This window comes from Mus pahari, chromosome 6, assembly GCF_900095145.1.
Source record: "Mus pahari chromosome 6, PAHARI_EIJ_v1.1, whole genome shotgun sequence".
Classification (NCBI taxonomy): Eukaryota; Metazoa; Chordata; class Mammalia; order Rodentia; family Muridae; genus Mus; species Mus pahari.
Genome location: NC_034595.1, coordinates 79581530 through 79597620, shown reverse-complemented (window position 1 = coordinate 79597620; position 16091 = coordinate 79581530). Strand labels below are relative to the sequence as shown.

Below are 16091 nucleotides of genomic sequence, written 5' to 3'. Positions count from 1 at the left end.
GTATGTATTGAATTGGATGGTGCACAGATCGGCATGTATTGAATTGGATGGTGCACAGATTGGTATGTATTGAATTGGATGGTGCACAGATCAGCATGTATGTATTGAATTGGATGGTGCACAGATCGGCATGTATGTATTGAATTGGATGGTGCATAGATCGGCATGTATGTATTGAATTGTCAGACACAGGTGCTTGCAAAGCTCTTGGTGGTTTTTTAAAAATACAGGTCATGAAAATGTGTCCAGATCAAACACCATTTAAAAGAACTTGAACATATATCATTATAACTATTGTTATGTTTGGGGAATTTCATTTTTCATATTTTTAAACAGAGTATAATCTCTCTCTCTCTCTCTCTCTCTCTCTCTCTCTCTCTCTCTCTCTCTCTCTCTCTGGAGTGTGTGTGTGTGTGTGTGTGTGTGTGTGTCCGCGTGTGGAAGCCAGAGGACAATCTCAGCTGTCATTCTTTAGTACTGTCCATATTATTTTTTGAGACAGGGTCTCTCATTGGCCTGGAGCTTGCCAAGTATGCTAAGCTGGCTATCTGCTTGTCTGTCTGTCTGTCTGTCTGTCTCTGCCTCCTAGCACTGGAATTACAAATGCATGCTGCCACACTCAACCTTTTGTTAAAAATGTGGGTTCTGGGGGATGGGGGTGCCAGGCTTTTGAGGCAACTGCTTTGCTGCCTGGGTCATCTCCCGAGCTGCTGTTCATGTCTGTTGTTTGTTTTTCTGCAGTGAGCATAATTCACTGTTGTTTTGTGTGTGCTGGGGATGGTGCCCAGAATGTCATCCACACTATGAGTGCACTTCAACTACTGAGCTACACCCTCAGCCTTCGTGATTACAGATAGGCAAGGCAGATCTTTGCTTCAGGAGGAAAAGCAAAATGGAACCCAGACACTCCGAGGTTGTGACCTGGCACATGTCCCCCAGTGCGGTGAGAACGCAGGGGTGCTGACCACAGGAAAATCCCTTTTCTCTCTCTCTCTCTCTCTCTCTCTCTCTCTCTCTCTCTCTCTCTCTCTCTCTCTCTCTTTCTTCTGAGCTACTGATTCTAAGCACGGTGGAAATTCCCAAAGGGAAGCAGAATTTCTCAGGTGTGTAGATTGTTTCTGAGGGATAACAGTAGGAAGGAAACTGGTAAACCGGACTGTTGTGTGCAGCATGAAGATGGAGTGAACTTTCCAGAGCCCACTCATGGGGTGCACCTAGAATCCTCAGCCCGCTTCGCTGGAAACCTAGGAAACCTGAGGCCTGGAATGGACTGGAGCGTGTCAGAACACAACTGGTCCAGGCGGATAATGGATAGTCTCTCAACAGAAAGCCCTCAGGCATCTTTCCATGAAGAGAGACACGCGTCTGAAGTGGGATGGCCTCACATACACCTCACTCCAATACTGACCCCTTCAGGTCTGGGGACACTACTCTTATCTCTGACTTCATTTCCGTCCACCGTGACTTCCAGCAGTGTCTAAATTCAGGCCTCCACTAAAATATTCTCAATGCCTTCCTTTACATTTCCCTCCCACTCTCATGGCGTCTTGAGAAATAGCTCTGCTTCAGGGAGAAAGCTGATGATTCTATACTTTCCATAGACAGCGCTGGTCTATGCGTGTGTGAGTGCGCATGCGCGAGGGGGGACCTGCGTCCTGTCACGAAGGACAGAGCCTAGGGCCCTTGGGAGTTACTCACGGAAGCACTGAGGCAGCTCTCCGGTCCAGGATCCGTTTCCCTCGCAGGTGAGCACGGCAGGCAGGGAGAGCTGGTATCCCTCCAGGCAGGCATAGCTCACACTAGAGCCCCACGTGAAGTCAGACCCCACCACTTTCCCATTCGGGATGAGCTGAGGAGGTTTGCACATGATAGCTGTGGGGAGACCAGAGGAGGCTGAGTTCTGAGGAAACAAGGCCAGTTACTACTGTCACTAGTACCACCAGCTACCCTGCAGCAGCTGGAGTCTGGGCCAAGCAGGACTGGAATGGATCTGAGACAGTTCCGATCTTTTACTTTACGGCTATCCATCTCATGTATAATATTTCTGTTCTCTCATCTCACAGCCCTTGAGGATGCTTGAGGGTCACATCTTTCCTCAGGACCTTCCAACTCCCTGACAATCTGAGCAGGACCAGCCTTAGCGATGCACACTCCTGCTGGGATGCCGCCCCCCCCCTCCTTCCCGGATGTTCAAGCCCCATGCTTACTTGTGTCTCTTCTTTGGCCCCCACCCTCCAGACGTACCTTTGCAAACCGGCTTGGTACCGTTCCAGGTCCGGTCCTTGGTGCAGCTCAGCACAGACACTCTGTGTGATTCCATCACATAGCCGGGGACACACTGGTACGTCACAGTCTTGTTGTACCTGAAGTCATTGCCCAGCCGGATGCCATTGGCTGGAATCCCGGGGTCACCACAGTTTATGACTAGAGAAAGACACAGTGCTCATCACTCTTAGCCCAGGCCTTGTCTCCTCAGCATCTCAATCCACAGGCCCACTGTTCATGCCTATACTATGCATGCCATCCAATTACACTATGGCCTCCCTTCTTGTTCAAACCTTCCTCTGAAAGGAGGGACCACAGGATTTTTTTTTCCTAAAGTAGGTTGGGTGCTGGGCAAGGAGTGTTTCTAGATTGAAGAACGTATGATGTGTTTGTTAATGGATCAAAATGACAGCTTGCCCCAGGATGCAACGTCTCCCATGATAGTCTTTCTGGGAGCCTTTTTCAGGCACAGAAGCAGGGTCTTAGGATCTATGCAATAATTAAGTCCCTTTTATGATACACAGTACGACTGGTGATCTATGTATGAACTTAATGGAGGATTTCAGATGGAGTCTGAGCTCACAGAGCTGACTCTGAAAGGAGGAAATCTCAGAGTTACACGGTCCATCTCTTTCCTCCGGCTGGGTACCACGATATGTGGCTTTCTGAGGAAAAGGGTCTGGGGCACCCTGAGAGGGGCAACAAGGGAGAGTTAGGCGGATGCAATGCTTGGGAGCTGGGTTGGGGTGGAGATGTGTCTGAGGTAGGGAAAGATGTAAAGATGGTGGGTGGTGTCCGCTTCAAAGTGGACAGAGTCTGACAGAGCCCTGACCCTGAAAGGAAAGAGAAAGCCCAGAGAATGAGCCAGAGCCTAGATGATGGCTGGTGTATTGTATCAGCACCTGTGAACCTCAGCTGCCATGTATAAACAGTGGGGCTCACAGCTACTGTGTCCCTGCTCACACCATCCTGGTGCATGTCCACATGTGCATCTTGTACTATGCTCACCCTTTTTATAAACCATGCTCCTCAGAGAGTAAGTACGCACAGATACCTCATAGGGCTGTGGTGAGATTCTGGCGGCATGTACATGGGAGAGGAAGCACTTAGCGTTGTGGTTGCCGTACAGGAGAATATGCTTAACATACAGAGGATATTCGAACGGTTCCACTGTAATCGTTTTCTCCAGACTCCCACTGACAGCTTACTTGGCAGGGAGGGGCTGGGTGGTCTGAGCTGTCATTTGCAACAGAGCCCAGGGGGCTTGGCTCTTACCGGTGCACTCGGGGTCACTGCCTGTCCAGGTGCCATTGACAGAGCAGTGTCGGCTGAGCAGGCCCGTGGCATAGTAGCCCTCACGGCACTCATAGACGATAGAACTGGAGAACACCAGGCCATCGCTGAACACCACTCGGGCGTTGCTTGGAGTTCCGGGGTTCCCGCATGAGATCACTGGGAAGGCAGAAGAGTGAGTTATCCCCCAGAACCCAAACTGCCGAGCCAAAGAACCACAGAATCCTAAAGGTGGGGGGCACACCTTATGCTGCTGTTTTATTGTCTCATTCATAGGAAGGTATGGGCCTGTATGGGATTTTCTTGTTATTTGTATATGTGTGTACGTGTTTCTGTGTGCATGCATGCCGGTGTATGTGTGAGCCTGTGTGTGGAGGCAAAGGGTTGGGATCAGGGCTCTTCCTCCATCACCCTGGACCTCACTGTTTGGAGACAGGGTCTCTCACTGAATCATCAAGTTGGCTAGGCTGGCTGGCCAATGAGATGCAAGGATTTGCCTGCCTCAGCTTCCTCTTTCCTCCAGCACTGAGGTTGTAACCCAAGTCACCATGCCTGTGGTAGTGCTTGGCCCAGGGAGTGGCACTGTTAGGAGGTGTGGCCTTGTTGGAGTAGGTATGGTCTTGTTGGAGGAAGTGTGTCACTGTGGGGGTGGGCTTTGAGACCCTCCTCCTAGCTGCCTGAAAGCCAGTGTCTTCTCCTGTTTGCCTTAAGAACAAGATGGAGAACTCTCAGCCCCTCCTGCACCACGCCTGCCTGGACACTGCCATGCTTCTGCCTTGATGCTAATGGACTGAACCTCTGAACCTGTAAGCCAGCCCCAATTAAATGTTGTCCTTTATAAGAATTGCCTTGGCCATGGTGTCTCTCCACAGCAATGGAAACCCTGACTAAGACACTTGCTTTTATGCACATGCTGAGGAACTGAATTCAGGTCCTCATGCTTGTCCGGCAGGCACCTTACAGAACGAGCCACCTTCCCAGCCCTGCTTCTAACTGTACAGTCCTCAGTCTGCGATAACGTTTACATCAGGCTCCTTCTAACACTCTTCCAGAACGCTGCTAATGGGACTCTTGGTTTGGGTGCTCTCTTATTTTTAAATTTTATTTATTTCTTATTGAAAGTGAAGTTATTTTTGCACAATATGTTCTTTTTTTTTTTTTAAAGCCATCTTTTTAAATTTCTTATTTTATGTATGAATGCTCTGTTGCATATTCACCTGCATGCCAGAAGAGGGCGTCACCTCCCTTTATAGATGGTCATGAGCTGCCATATGGTTACCGGGAACTGAACTCAGGACTTCAGGAAGAGCAGCCAGCTCTCTTAACAGCTGGGCCCCCTCTCCAGCCCCGTATAAGATATTCTGACCACAGTTTCTCTTCCCTCCTCCTAGTGCTTTCCTGACACCATCACAACCTCCACCTCCACCCCACCCTTCTCTCTCTGGTTGATCTCTTCGTTTCTCTGGTCTTTGGCTTCCACTGAAAAGGGAGTTTAAAGCAGGAAAGAAAGGAACCACCACAGACAGTCCCAGCCCTCTGCAGCAGACAATGGCTGAGCGTGTGACACTGTAGTTCACGAAGAAAGGCTGGCACAACACTAGACTCCCCACCCCTATTTGTAAAAAGTTAGGAATAAGAATAGCAAGTTTGTGTCCTAGCTTTCTTCAAAGGTGAGTTTATGTAGGAATCTTTGAACTCCTGGACTTGAATATATTTAGCGTGTTAGCAGCCACTGCTCTTATTCTTCCTGTTGACATTGAAGTTGCCGCACTTGGCTGAGGGGAGCCTCTCCGGTGTGCCAGTTTCCTTCACACGGTCCCATTTACCTTTAGCGGGTTCCTTGCTGGGGAGATGGAATACTTCAGGTTTATCTTGCTAGTCACCAACCCAGCTCTGTAACCATTGCTCCAAAGAACCTGGCTTCTCTAAGGGTCCTCACTGCAGCTGGGCAGCCATGGATTCTAGATGGTTGGGCTGTGTAGAGAGCTTTTTGAATTGAAAATACTTATGCCAAGAGCATAAAGTGACACTGCCAGTCTGACTTGGGGGTTAAGAGTTTTCTTGTAAGATGAAGTTTTTAAGAATTCTCTCTGTGTGTATATGATACATGTGCCCATGTGTGTGCACACAGATGCATGTGTCCCTTGCATACCTGCAGAGGCCAGAGGACACTATTGGGGGTCCTGTTCTATCATTCTCTGCCTTATTTCTTTGCTCTCTCACTGAACCTGGAGCTAGGCCAGCAAGCCATAGCAGCCTTCCTTTCTCTACCCGCGAGACACTGGAGTTACAAGCAGACGGCCACACCTGTCTATACTTTTTAATTTTGAGTGTGGGGGGATTTGAACTCAGCTCTTCATACTTGAGCCACAAGCACTCCTAACTGTGGAGCCAACTCATTGGTTCCTTCTTCTTTACTTTTATGTGCTGAAAAAATCTTGGCTCTTGATGACAGTAAATAATTACTTATCTGCTTTCTCTATCCATATTACGTTTTATATGGAATGGCATTTGATTAATAATACCCACATTGTTTCCATTGGGAGCCAGGCAGGTTCAGGCTTTCCCTGAGGTTCTGATGTGCAGGGAAGGACCATAGCTCCCTGTATAAAGTGGGACATGCTGGGCATGGACAGAAATGGCCTGGGCCAGAACCTGGGGGAGCTGTGATTTCATCCTGAGAATTCAGCTGCCCCCTCTAAGGGGATATGGTTATCAGTCCCAAGGTCACTGACTCCTCTGTGACGCACGTGGGATATCCTGTGTCCCTTCTGTGCATATTACTTGATTAACTTCCCACTGAAAACTGTATTTAAAACGTGGTATTTCTTACTAAACTTGCTTGATATAAGACACAGCTTGACCTAAGACGTTAAGCCTCCTGACCCCAAATGCTTATTTTATTTATTTTCTGACCCCCTGGTCTTTCAGGGACCTATCACTGAAGAATGACGTGCTGATCCAAGTCAGATTCCGATACCCTGATAGCTGAAAATAGTTTGAGGATTCTTTGTGGTTCTCTTTGTCTTTAGGATATAAAACCCTGGTCAAATCCCATTTGGCCAGGTAGTTGAAATAATTCTCTGAATTATGAATTTACCAAGTTGATATGCAGTTAGGGTCACTTGTGCCCCGCCAGGATTTTTACATAGATGGTGTATAATTCTAATAGCTGATTGGATTTTGTAATGATGAACGACATGTCTGCAGCCCCAGAGTAAAGTCTACATGTAATTTTTGTATCGCTAGCACAGCAGACCGGCTATGCGTTTCCTTCATCCAGTGAATCTTTGTGCTGTCAAGGAGCTTGAGACACAGTGAACAAGTTACGTTCCCTGCACTTCAGGAGCTTAAGTCTGTCCTTTTTGGGGGGTGGCGTGGGTGGGGAGGGTGCTGCTGTGTGTGTACAAGGCAGGCGTGGGAATGAGCAGGTGTCTGCACCCAAGCACGTGCACGAAGAGGATGGAGGAGGATGCCAGCTGTCTGTCACTTTCCACCTCTCTGTGTCGAGACGGGGTCTCTCGGAACTTGCTGTTTTGGTGCTGCTTGGTGAAGAGCATCAGGCTCTCAAGATCCACCCGTCTCCGTTCCTAATGTTGGGGTTCCAGGCACGCAAAGCCATGCCAGGCTTTTTATACGGGTGCTGGGGGTTTGACCTCATGCATTCATACTTGGAGAGCATGTATCCTTACCCACTGAGCTACCCGCCCCTGGGGTCTCAAGTCTGTTCCTAAGAAATCCACACGTTAAACACGAATTAAAGTAATAGCATAAGTGTAACAGTTAAAGGAAGAAAGTACCAAGAACGGAGCAGTTGGGGACGGGGTGTGTGTGTCTAAAATGGGAATTTGAGGATAGCCTCGATGGTGACACCCCCAACATTCACTTCTAGCCCAAACCCTTGTCAGATTTCTGACCAGACCCCTGTTGATGTGGCTGACCTTATCCTAGGATCTGAATGTCATCAAAAGAGCTTTGGCCTATTGGGGTGTTTAAGAAAACACTAAATTCCCCCTGCATGGCACTTTCCTGCCATCCCACGCCTCTCTTGATATAACTTAAAAAAAAAAAAAAACTACAAAATCCAAAATAACACCTCAAGAAAGGAGACCTGGACACTGCACTTAATCTTCAGGAACATTCCATCTGGGCCTCCAGCACCTGCTAACTGATGCCTCTTCTCTTTTCAGCTTATACCTCTTGGGCCCAGTTCTCTGGTGACTTTTGGTTTGATCCTACCATATGTAGATTCTACCATCTTTTCCCTGTCTCTCACTCTACCTGTGAACTCACTCTTTTCTTGGTCAGCTTAGATGCCCAGATTAATCATAACCACTGCCCCATCCCTCTGTCCCACCCCCTCTGCGCTATTCCTTTTGCCCCCTCTGCCTTGCCTCCTCTGCCCCACCCCCTCTGGTCTAGTCCTTCTGCCCATCCCCCCAACCCCCACTGCCCTGTCCCTTTGCCACTGTCAGCCAACCACTGTCTTTACTGTCTGATGAAGCCTCCCTCACTCGTGACCCCATGCACACTATGCCTGCATCATGTGGGAATACCGGTGGTTGGACATTTAGGGCTGACAGCTTCCTCATTGAATGACTGACTCCTTGCTCCGCAGGGTTCTCAGCACTGCTTGGCAGTGGCACGTGACCCACTCCCACCTTCCTACATAGTTAATTCACCTCATCTTAATTTTCTTGTTTGACCTCACAACGCTGTTAAAACTCTCTCTTTCCTAGGATAGTTCAGAGAGAGAGAGAGAGAGACAGAAAGACAGAGAGACAGAGAGAGACAGAGAAATGGATAGACAGACACGGGGACAGTTGCAAAAAAAGATGGATTCTGGAAAGAGATGTTTTAAGCTAGAATTCCCTCCCCAGAAGTTTAAGAGTGGCTTTCCCTTATTGATACTGTCTTAGAAGACATTCTTGAGACCTATCCTTAAGTTGAATTTATATTTCTTTTGGTCTGTTGAGTGTCCAACATCTCTTGCATTGGTCTACAAGCCCTGATTGATTAAGATGTATATCTCAGTCTGTCCACACAGTACCATAAACCAGGCAGCCTCTACAGACTGGAGAGTCACTTTCTGCTTTGGAGGCTGGGAAGCCTAAGATGAAGAAGTTCCAAGATTCTGTGTCTGGCAAGAATCAACCTTCTGGTTCATGGCTGGTGGCATCTCACTGCGTTCTCACACAGCAGGAAGGGCAGAGCGCTCCCTGGGTCCCTGTCATGAGAGCTTGACATGATTGCTTTACCCTTGTGACCTGGCCCCTTCTCAGAGGACCCATTATACTGGTGATCAGAGTTCAACTTATGTGAATTTTGGGAGGGTGCAGGAATTCCCACCATACAGTGGGTCCATTCTGGTCAGCACTGTGCCTCCCATACAGACCATAACATTTAGCACATGGTTGCTAAGATAAACTACATGGAAGGTTAATAATCCATGGGGTCATTTAGTGGTTTTTGGCTTTTCCTTTTTTTAGGTGAGGGGGGGCTTATTTACCTTTGGATTACTAATATAAATGGACACGAGCTGTCTGTTGATGTGCACAGTCCAGTCCACAAGGGTGAGCATTTGAGGCATGGCTGGGGGCAGAAATGCTGGGACGGGGCAGAGGGAGAAGCAGAAAGGACACATACATTACCTCCACACTCAGGCTGCGACCCACTCCAGGAGCCATTGGCTTGACACATTCGCTCGGAAGATCCTCGGAGCACGTGGCCAGCGTCACAACTAAAGCGCATTACACTGCCTGGGGCAAAGCTGTCTCCTAAGCGGATGCCATGGGCTGGGATCCCTGGGTCACCACAGACTCCTGTGCTGGTTCCTGGAAGAGGAGAACACAGCCCACCATGAGGGAGTTTTATTGTTTTTTTTTTTTATTTTTCATGGATGCAGATGGAGTAGAGGTCTCCGTTAGAGAAAGAGATGGGCTGCTGGTAGGGAGGAAGCAACGAACTCTGCGGATGTAGGAGGTGACAAGTCATCCCATGGGGTCTGCACAAACTACGGCGTTGGGAAGGTAATTGAAGGAAGGCAGAGAACAGGAGACAGAGCCTGGGGAACCAGAGTCCACGTTACAGAGATACACCCCAGAGCCCCGTGGAGGAAGATGTCAGAGTGAGTGGCTCTACCTCACCACTCGGGAGTCAGAACGCACTGTTCGAAAGTCCTTGGGAGCCACACAGGAAGGGCAGCTCACACCAGGCTAGAACTCCAGTGGTCCAGGCTGCCACACCCCAGCTTCTCCTTCTTTCCTCAGCCCTCCCACACTTGCTGGCCAGTGGTGCCCTCTCCACTCTCCACATCACTCTGTCTCAGCTTAGACGTTCACTGTTCTTTTGCCTGAGCAACCGCAAAAGCTTCCCAGATAGTCCCTTCCTCTAAATCTCTCCAAGCTTAAGCCTCCAACCGTAACAATCGCTGACCTCGAACAGTCATCGGACCCTGCTTTTCTTCCTGTAGGAACATCTTTGGGGGAATTTCAGTGCTGACAGGATAAAACCCAAACTCTTTACCATGGGTTTACCTTCCACAGCTCAGCTGGAGCTTGATCCTGGCATTTTTTTTATCTTCTACAGCTTCAAAAATTTTCAATCTGTCCATCCATCCGTCTCACTGTCTGTCTAGTGTGTGTACGTGTGTATGCACACTAGAGGTGAAGCACACATGAGGAAATCCAAAATGCGAAATTGGTCCCATAAGACTGGGCTGTAGGGAAGCCTATTGAGCATTTTCTTGGCTACTTATAGATCTGGGAGGGCCCAGCCCACTGTGGGTGGTGTCATTACTAGGCCAGTGGTACTGGGTTCTATAAGAAAGCAGGCTGAGCAAGTTACATGTAGCAAGTCAGTAAGCAGCACCCCTCCATGGCCTCTACATCAGCTCCTACCTCCAGGTTCCTGCCCTGTTTGGGTTCCTGCCCTGTTTGAGTTCCTGCCCTGGCTTCTTTCAGAGATGGACTACAATGTGGTAAGGACAACGTGTATGTGGAGATCTGAGGACAGTTTGAAGGCAACGGTTCTCTTCCTCCACCGTGAGTTCCAGGGATCGAACTTGGGTTATAGGGCTTGGTGGTGAGCACCCTTCCCTACTGAGCCATCTGCTACTTCTCAAGTCTCATCTTATTTTTAATTGATAAGTAATGATTAATAAATGCCATGACAAGAATCAGGTGCATATGATGTCTTGGTGCATATGGGGTCCATGTTCTTACCATGAGGAAATGGTAACTATTTGGGGTAATTAATCCTTGCGTTTTCATTGAAGATTTTCTAGTCACTAATTTTTCACAAAGGTGAACTACAGTGTGTGTGCCTTACATCCATTTTTGTCCTGCCCCTGTATGCTACACTCCATCACTTATCTGGCTTTTGACATTCTATAAATCCTTTCAAGAGAGTGTCAAGGGACCCAAGGAATGAGGGAGGGCAGACAACAGAAGACAGAGCCAGCACATCTGAGGGATCTAGGGTCTGTGTTAGAGAAGACCGCTGAGCCATGGAGGAGGAAGATGTCAGAATAAGTGGTTTGCCAAGAGATAAAATATTCTAGGTTTGGTGGTACTCTCGCGGACCCACATGTGTAAGCATTGAATGGTAAGCATTCAAAACTATACTGGGTTAGCAGGAGTAAAAATGTTTCGGTCTTATCTCTGCCATGGTTTACCTGTGGTGTCTCTCTCATCCTCATCCTTAGAGTCACTTTGTGTAGTCTCAGACCATGAGCGTATGAAGTCGCCCTGCATTCCTCATTCCCCCTCAAAGCATAGGGTTCCTCCAAGCCACAATGTAAGTGTTTAGAAAATAAAAAGCCTAGCTCATGTGGCTAGATTTTGTTGCCCTTTGCAGTTTTCCAGGATGAAGCACAGGGAACGACTGGTGCTCGGTTCTAGAAGAGCCCCTGATGGCAAAAGGTTGTTTCCACACTGGCTCGCCTGCCTCAGCTAGAGCCCACTGCTTACTACTGTAAGCAGGCAGGAGAGCTGAGTTCTCCAGTTCCGTGCTTGTTGTAATGGGGGGGTCTATCTCTGCTATATGGGAATCTGGGACAGAAAACTGCACCATGAGGGCAGATAAAAGTGGGCGACTCTGTACTGAAAAGTACATCAGCAAAGATGGGGAGACCTGAAATGGGTCTTGAATGTCTTTATGCCCTTCTTAGTCAGGGGCTGATGACACAAAGACTGAGGATATTTTGTTATTCCTTCTCTGGATTACTGATTGCATAGGATGAGGCTCGAAAGTTGGAATTCTTGAATGTGTAATTTCTGTCTCTGTCTCTGTATGCCTCTCTCTAGCTCTGTTTCTTTTTTTCTCTTTCTCTCTCTTTCTGGGTTTCTAAGACAGGAATTATCTGTGCAGCCCTGGATACTTTGGAACTCACTCTGTAGACCAGGCTGGCTTTGAACTCACAGAGATCCTCCTGCCTCTGCCTCCTGAGAGCTGGGGTTAAAAGCTCCAATGAATGTGTGTTATTTCTTAAAGACACACAGGAGATGCCGTGTCCAAGACAGCATATGCATGCTTCAGCCAGGAAGGCTTTAGCTATGCTGTCTGGACAGGAATGGACTCTCCACTTTCTAGCTTCTGCTGGCACAGGCCCAGAGAAGGAAGTGACTCTCCGGGTTAGAAGAAACCTTCACTTCTGTACTGTGCCCCAGTGGATGACCGTGCTAATGGGCAGGAAGTCCTTTTTGTTTCTTTCCCCCTACTTGGCACTTTTCTTACCATGGCGAACAAGGACACCCAGAGTAGATCAAACAAACACTAAGAACATTCATCATCCCAGAGTGGCTAGAGGGAATCTTTATGTGCAGATATTATCAAGGAAGAGATGGGCAGATGCACGACTACCCCCCTCTCTCCTTCTTTGCACGCCCCCTCTTTCTGGAACTTGCTCTGGATGCCTAGGGCCTCTGTGGACATGACTCTGCCTTTCCTGTTCTGTATTCCAGTCGTATCCCCTAGAAGTCCCGAAGGAAGTAGTCAAGGCCCTTGCTGGCAGGCGAAAGGCATCCTCCTGGTTCATGAGGAGTCTTATCTACTTCATCTGTCAAGTGGTCCATGAGATTAACAAGGCTTAATGTCAGAAGTGCTAGTGGTCATCATCGTGATGTGTCTGGGAAGCCTGGAGCCCGTTGGCACAGTCGTTTTGATATCTTCTCCTTTTTGGAGAGACTTAATAAATATTGGTTCGATATTCTATCAGGGTCCAAAGCACCAGTAAGCGGGCTCTTCTGGAAACTCGAACTACAAGGGCTGTGCTTCTTACGGGGAAATGGGTTCTTCACGACAAGGAGGTTGGGATCTTTACCTGTAGGAAGGATCTGGAAGAGGGGAGGGCTACGGATTGGTAAGGGAAAGGTGGGCTCCCCGGGGGATCTCAGGCTAATGGAGCAGCTGCACCCTGGAGGCATTCCTTGGTAGTGCCAGGTAAGTTTACTCTAAAAAAGACTTGACTGTGGCTGCTCACATTTAGCCTGGTGGTTTCTGCTACTGGCTGTACAATTCACTTTCAGGTGTATGGTTCTGTTGCAAGACATTATGGATGAATTCTGGTTCAGGGAATGTGGACATGGGATTTCTTTAAAGGTTTGTTTATTTATTTATTTAAAGGTTTGTTTATCTATCTATCTATCTATCTATCTATCTATCTATCTATCTATCTATCTATCTATCTATCTATCTATCTATTTATTATATGAGTGCTGAGCCATCTCTCCAGCCCCGAGAAGGGTTTCTCTGTTTTCCTGGCTGTCCTGGAGCTTGCTCTGTAGATCCAGGCTGACTTTGAACTCACAGAGATCTACCTACCTTCTTCTGTCTCATGTATGCTGGTATTAAATGTGTGTGCCACAGCTGCCCGGGGGACACAGGGTCTTCGCTACTTCAATAACATGTCAGAGTTCTCATGTTAGAGGCTAGTGATCTAGCATTTAGTAAAATGGCATGCATGGGTACTGGTGTCTCAGGGTGGAGACTATCCCACGAGGTAGTCAGGACATGGGACAAGTTGAATTAGATACTGATGAGAGAGAAGAGCAAGATGGGGCCCAGGGAGCCTGACATAGAGGAGAGAAGATCAAAGACACAAAAGATGACAGACTGGGCCATCATTCCCAGGAGCACATGAACTCAGATTTCTAGATAGGGTCAAAGCTCCAGGCGGACCCCCCAAAGCAGTACCTTGCTTGTTTTTGCAGTCTATTGGCTGTTTGGGCTTAGTAAGAATTGAAGAAAGGCTGGAGGGCATTTCAAGTTCTTTTTATAGACGCTGTCATATGAAAGATGGGGTACAGGTTCCTAAGCTGTGCATGGACCCTGTGCATGGACCATGCCCCTCCCGTCCAGTGCCCCTCCAGCCACCTGCACATACTCCACACTCCATACCTGAGCAGTGGGGGAGGGAGCCTGTCCAGTGTCCATCCAGTCCACACATGCGGGTGGAGTTTCCCACCAGAGTCCGCTTGCCTGTGCAGCTGTAACGCACAACAGCCCCCACTATGTAGCTGTCTCCAGACATTTGGGCATGAGGTGGAGAGCCAGGATGGCCGCAGGACACCACTGTGGGAAGAGAGCAAACATCTCAATGGCTTTGTTTGGAAGGGGCCACCATTGCTCTATACATGCTTCTTGTGGGAAGTGAGGAAGGACAGGAAAGTGAACTTCCGGATAGCTCATCTGTCAGGCACCAGCAGACAAAGCCTGCTTACTTTGGAAGCTGAGATTAACATGTAGGTAGCACTTAGTAGGTATGCACCACAGTTTTTGAATTGGAAGGAAAGATTAATAACTACCCAGCACAAAGTAGGTGTGCAACCTACCCACTTCACACTGTCTCTGAATTGGAAGCAAATCAACAGCTGTGTAGCACATAGTAGGGATACAGCCTGCCCACTTCACCATAATAATTCTAAATTGAAAGCAAAGAATAATTAACACCTATTAATATATACTTTAATATCTATTAAATATCTATTAATATCTATCTACTTTTACTTATTAATACTGTAATGGCTGGTTTTGTGTGTCAAATTGACACAAGCTAGAGTTACCATAGAGAAAGGAGCCTCCCTTGAGGAAATGCCTCCAGGAGATCCAGCTGTAAGGCATTTTCTCAATTAGTGATCAAGGGGGAGAGGGCTCAGCTATTGTGGGTGGTGCCATCCCTGGGCTGGTAGTCTTGTTCTATAAGAAAGCAGGCTGAGCAAACCAGGGGAAGCAAGCCAGTAAAGAACATCCCTCCATGACCTCTGCATCAGCTCCTGCTTCCTGACCTGCTTGAGTTCCAGTCCTGACTTCCTTTGGTGATGATCAGCAACATGGAAGTGTAAGCTGAATAAACCCTTTCCTCCCCAGCTTCTTGGTCATGACGTTTGTGCAGGAACAGAAACCCTGACTAAGACAACTGCCTACTAATTAATTCGTACTTTAAAATAGGGCAGTCAAGGGTGGTCTCTCTGAGATGGACAGGCCAGGCCTGTTCTGTCTGGGACAAGACCATCAAGGAAGGACCACGAGGTGTGCAGGCCACGGCCATAACAAACTTGGTGTCTTAGCTACTTTTCTTGTTCCTATGACCAAATATCTGGCAAGAAGCAACCTGGGGGGATAGGGTTTACTTGGCCTCAGGTTGAGGGGATCAGTCCATCGTGGTGGGAAGGGTGGAGGCAGGAGTAACAGGCAGTTGGTTATACTGTGTCTGAAGTCAGGGAGTAGACAGTGGACAGGAAGTAAGACTGAACTATAAAATACCAAGACCTGTACCCAGTGACATGCTACTTGTAGGACGGCACCAACTCTTAAAGCGTTCAAAGAGCTCCCTAATAGCGTCTCTAGCTGGAGACTCGGGGTGGAAATCCGTGAGCCTGTGTGGGACTTTTCACATTCAAACCACAGCAGTGTGTAGAGCAGGTTCATGACCTTCCTAATGCTGAACCCTTTAATACAGTTCCTCACGCTGTGGTGACCCCCAGCCATGAAGTTATTTTTATTGCTACTTCATAACTGTAATTTTGTTGCTGTTGTGAATCATAGTGCAATTATCTGATATGCAGGATGGTCTTAGGCAACATGAAAGGGTCGTTGCGCCACAAGGGGTCTCCACCCACAGGTTGAGAACTGCTGGTGTACCTGAGTCAGGGAAGAGTGGAGAAAGACATGGAGGTGGGACACTGGGGGCTAGGTCATGATGTAACATTTTGATTTTATTCTAAGCATGATAGAAAGCCACCAGAGGGACATGACTCGGTCTGTACTACAGCAGGGTCCCACTGGTCGCTCCGTGGAGGAAGGATTGGGGTGAGGCTGCCATGAACTTGTTTCAGTGGTTCCAGAAGATATGGTTATGGCTTTGATTGAACAATGGAGTGAGGTAAGAAGATATCCACAGTCACAATAGCTCACATCCAAACCTGGCACAAGGTGGGACCCTGAAGCTGAGAAGGACAGGGAGCCAGAGGACCCCTTATAATCTGAAGCCACCAAAGTCCGAAGCCTGACTAGCACATCACAGGCAGACAGTT

General features: G+C 48.1%; 1 protein-coding gene across 4 annotated transcripts in view; it reads right to left on the bottom strand.

The window, feature by feature from the left end:
- Positions 1 to 16091, bottom strand: part of Csmd2 (CUB and Sushi multiple domains 2) — a 553245-nt gene that overhangs the window by 20439 nt on the left and 516715 nt on the right. For 3 of the 4 annotated variants that reach the window (XM_029539695.1, XM_021199594.2, XM_029539696.1), the window contains 5 exons: positions 13957 to 14130; positions 9210 to 9392; positions 3541 to 3717; positions 2245 to 2424; positions 1699 to 1872 (listed from right to left, as the gene is read on the bottom strand). In XM_029539695.1, the coding sequence (XP_029395555.1) occupies positions 1699 to 1872; positions 2245 to 2424; positions 3541 to 3717; positions 9210 to 9392; positions 13957 to 14130 (888 nt within the window). Of the gene's footprint in view, positions 1 to 1698; positions 1873 to 2244; positions 2425 to 3540; positions 3718 to 9204; positions 9393 to 13956; positions 14131 to 16091 lie in introns of those variants that run through there. The other variant, XM_029539697.1, reaches the window with a different exon arrangement.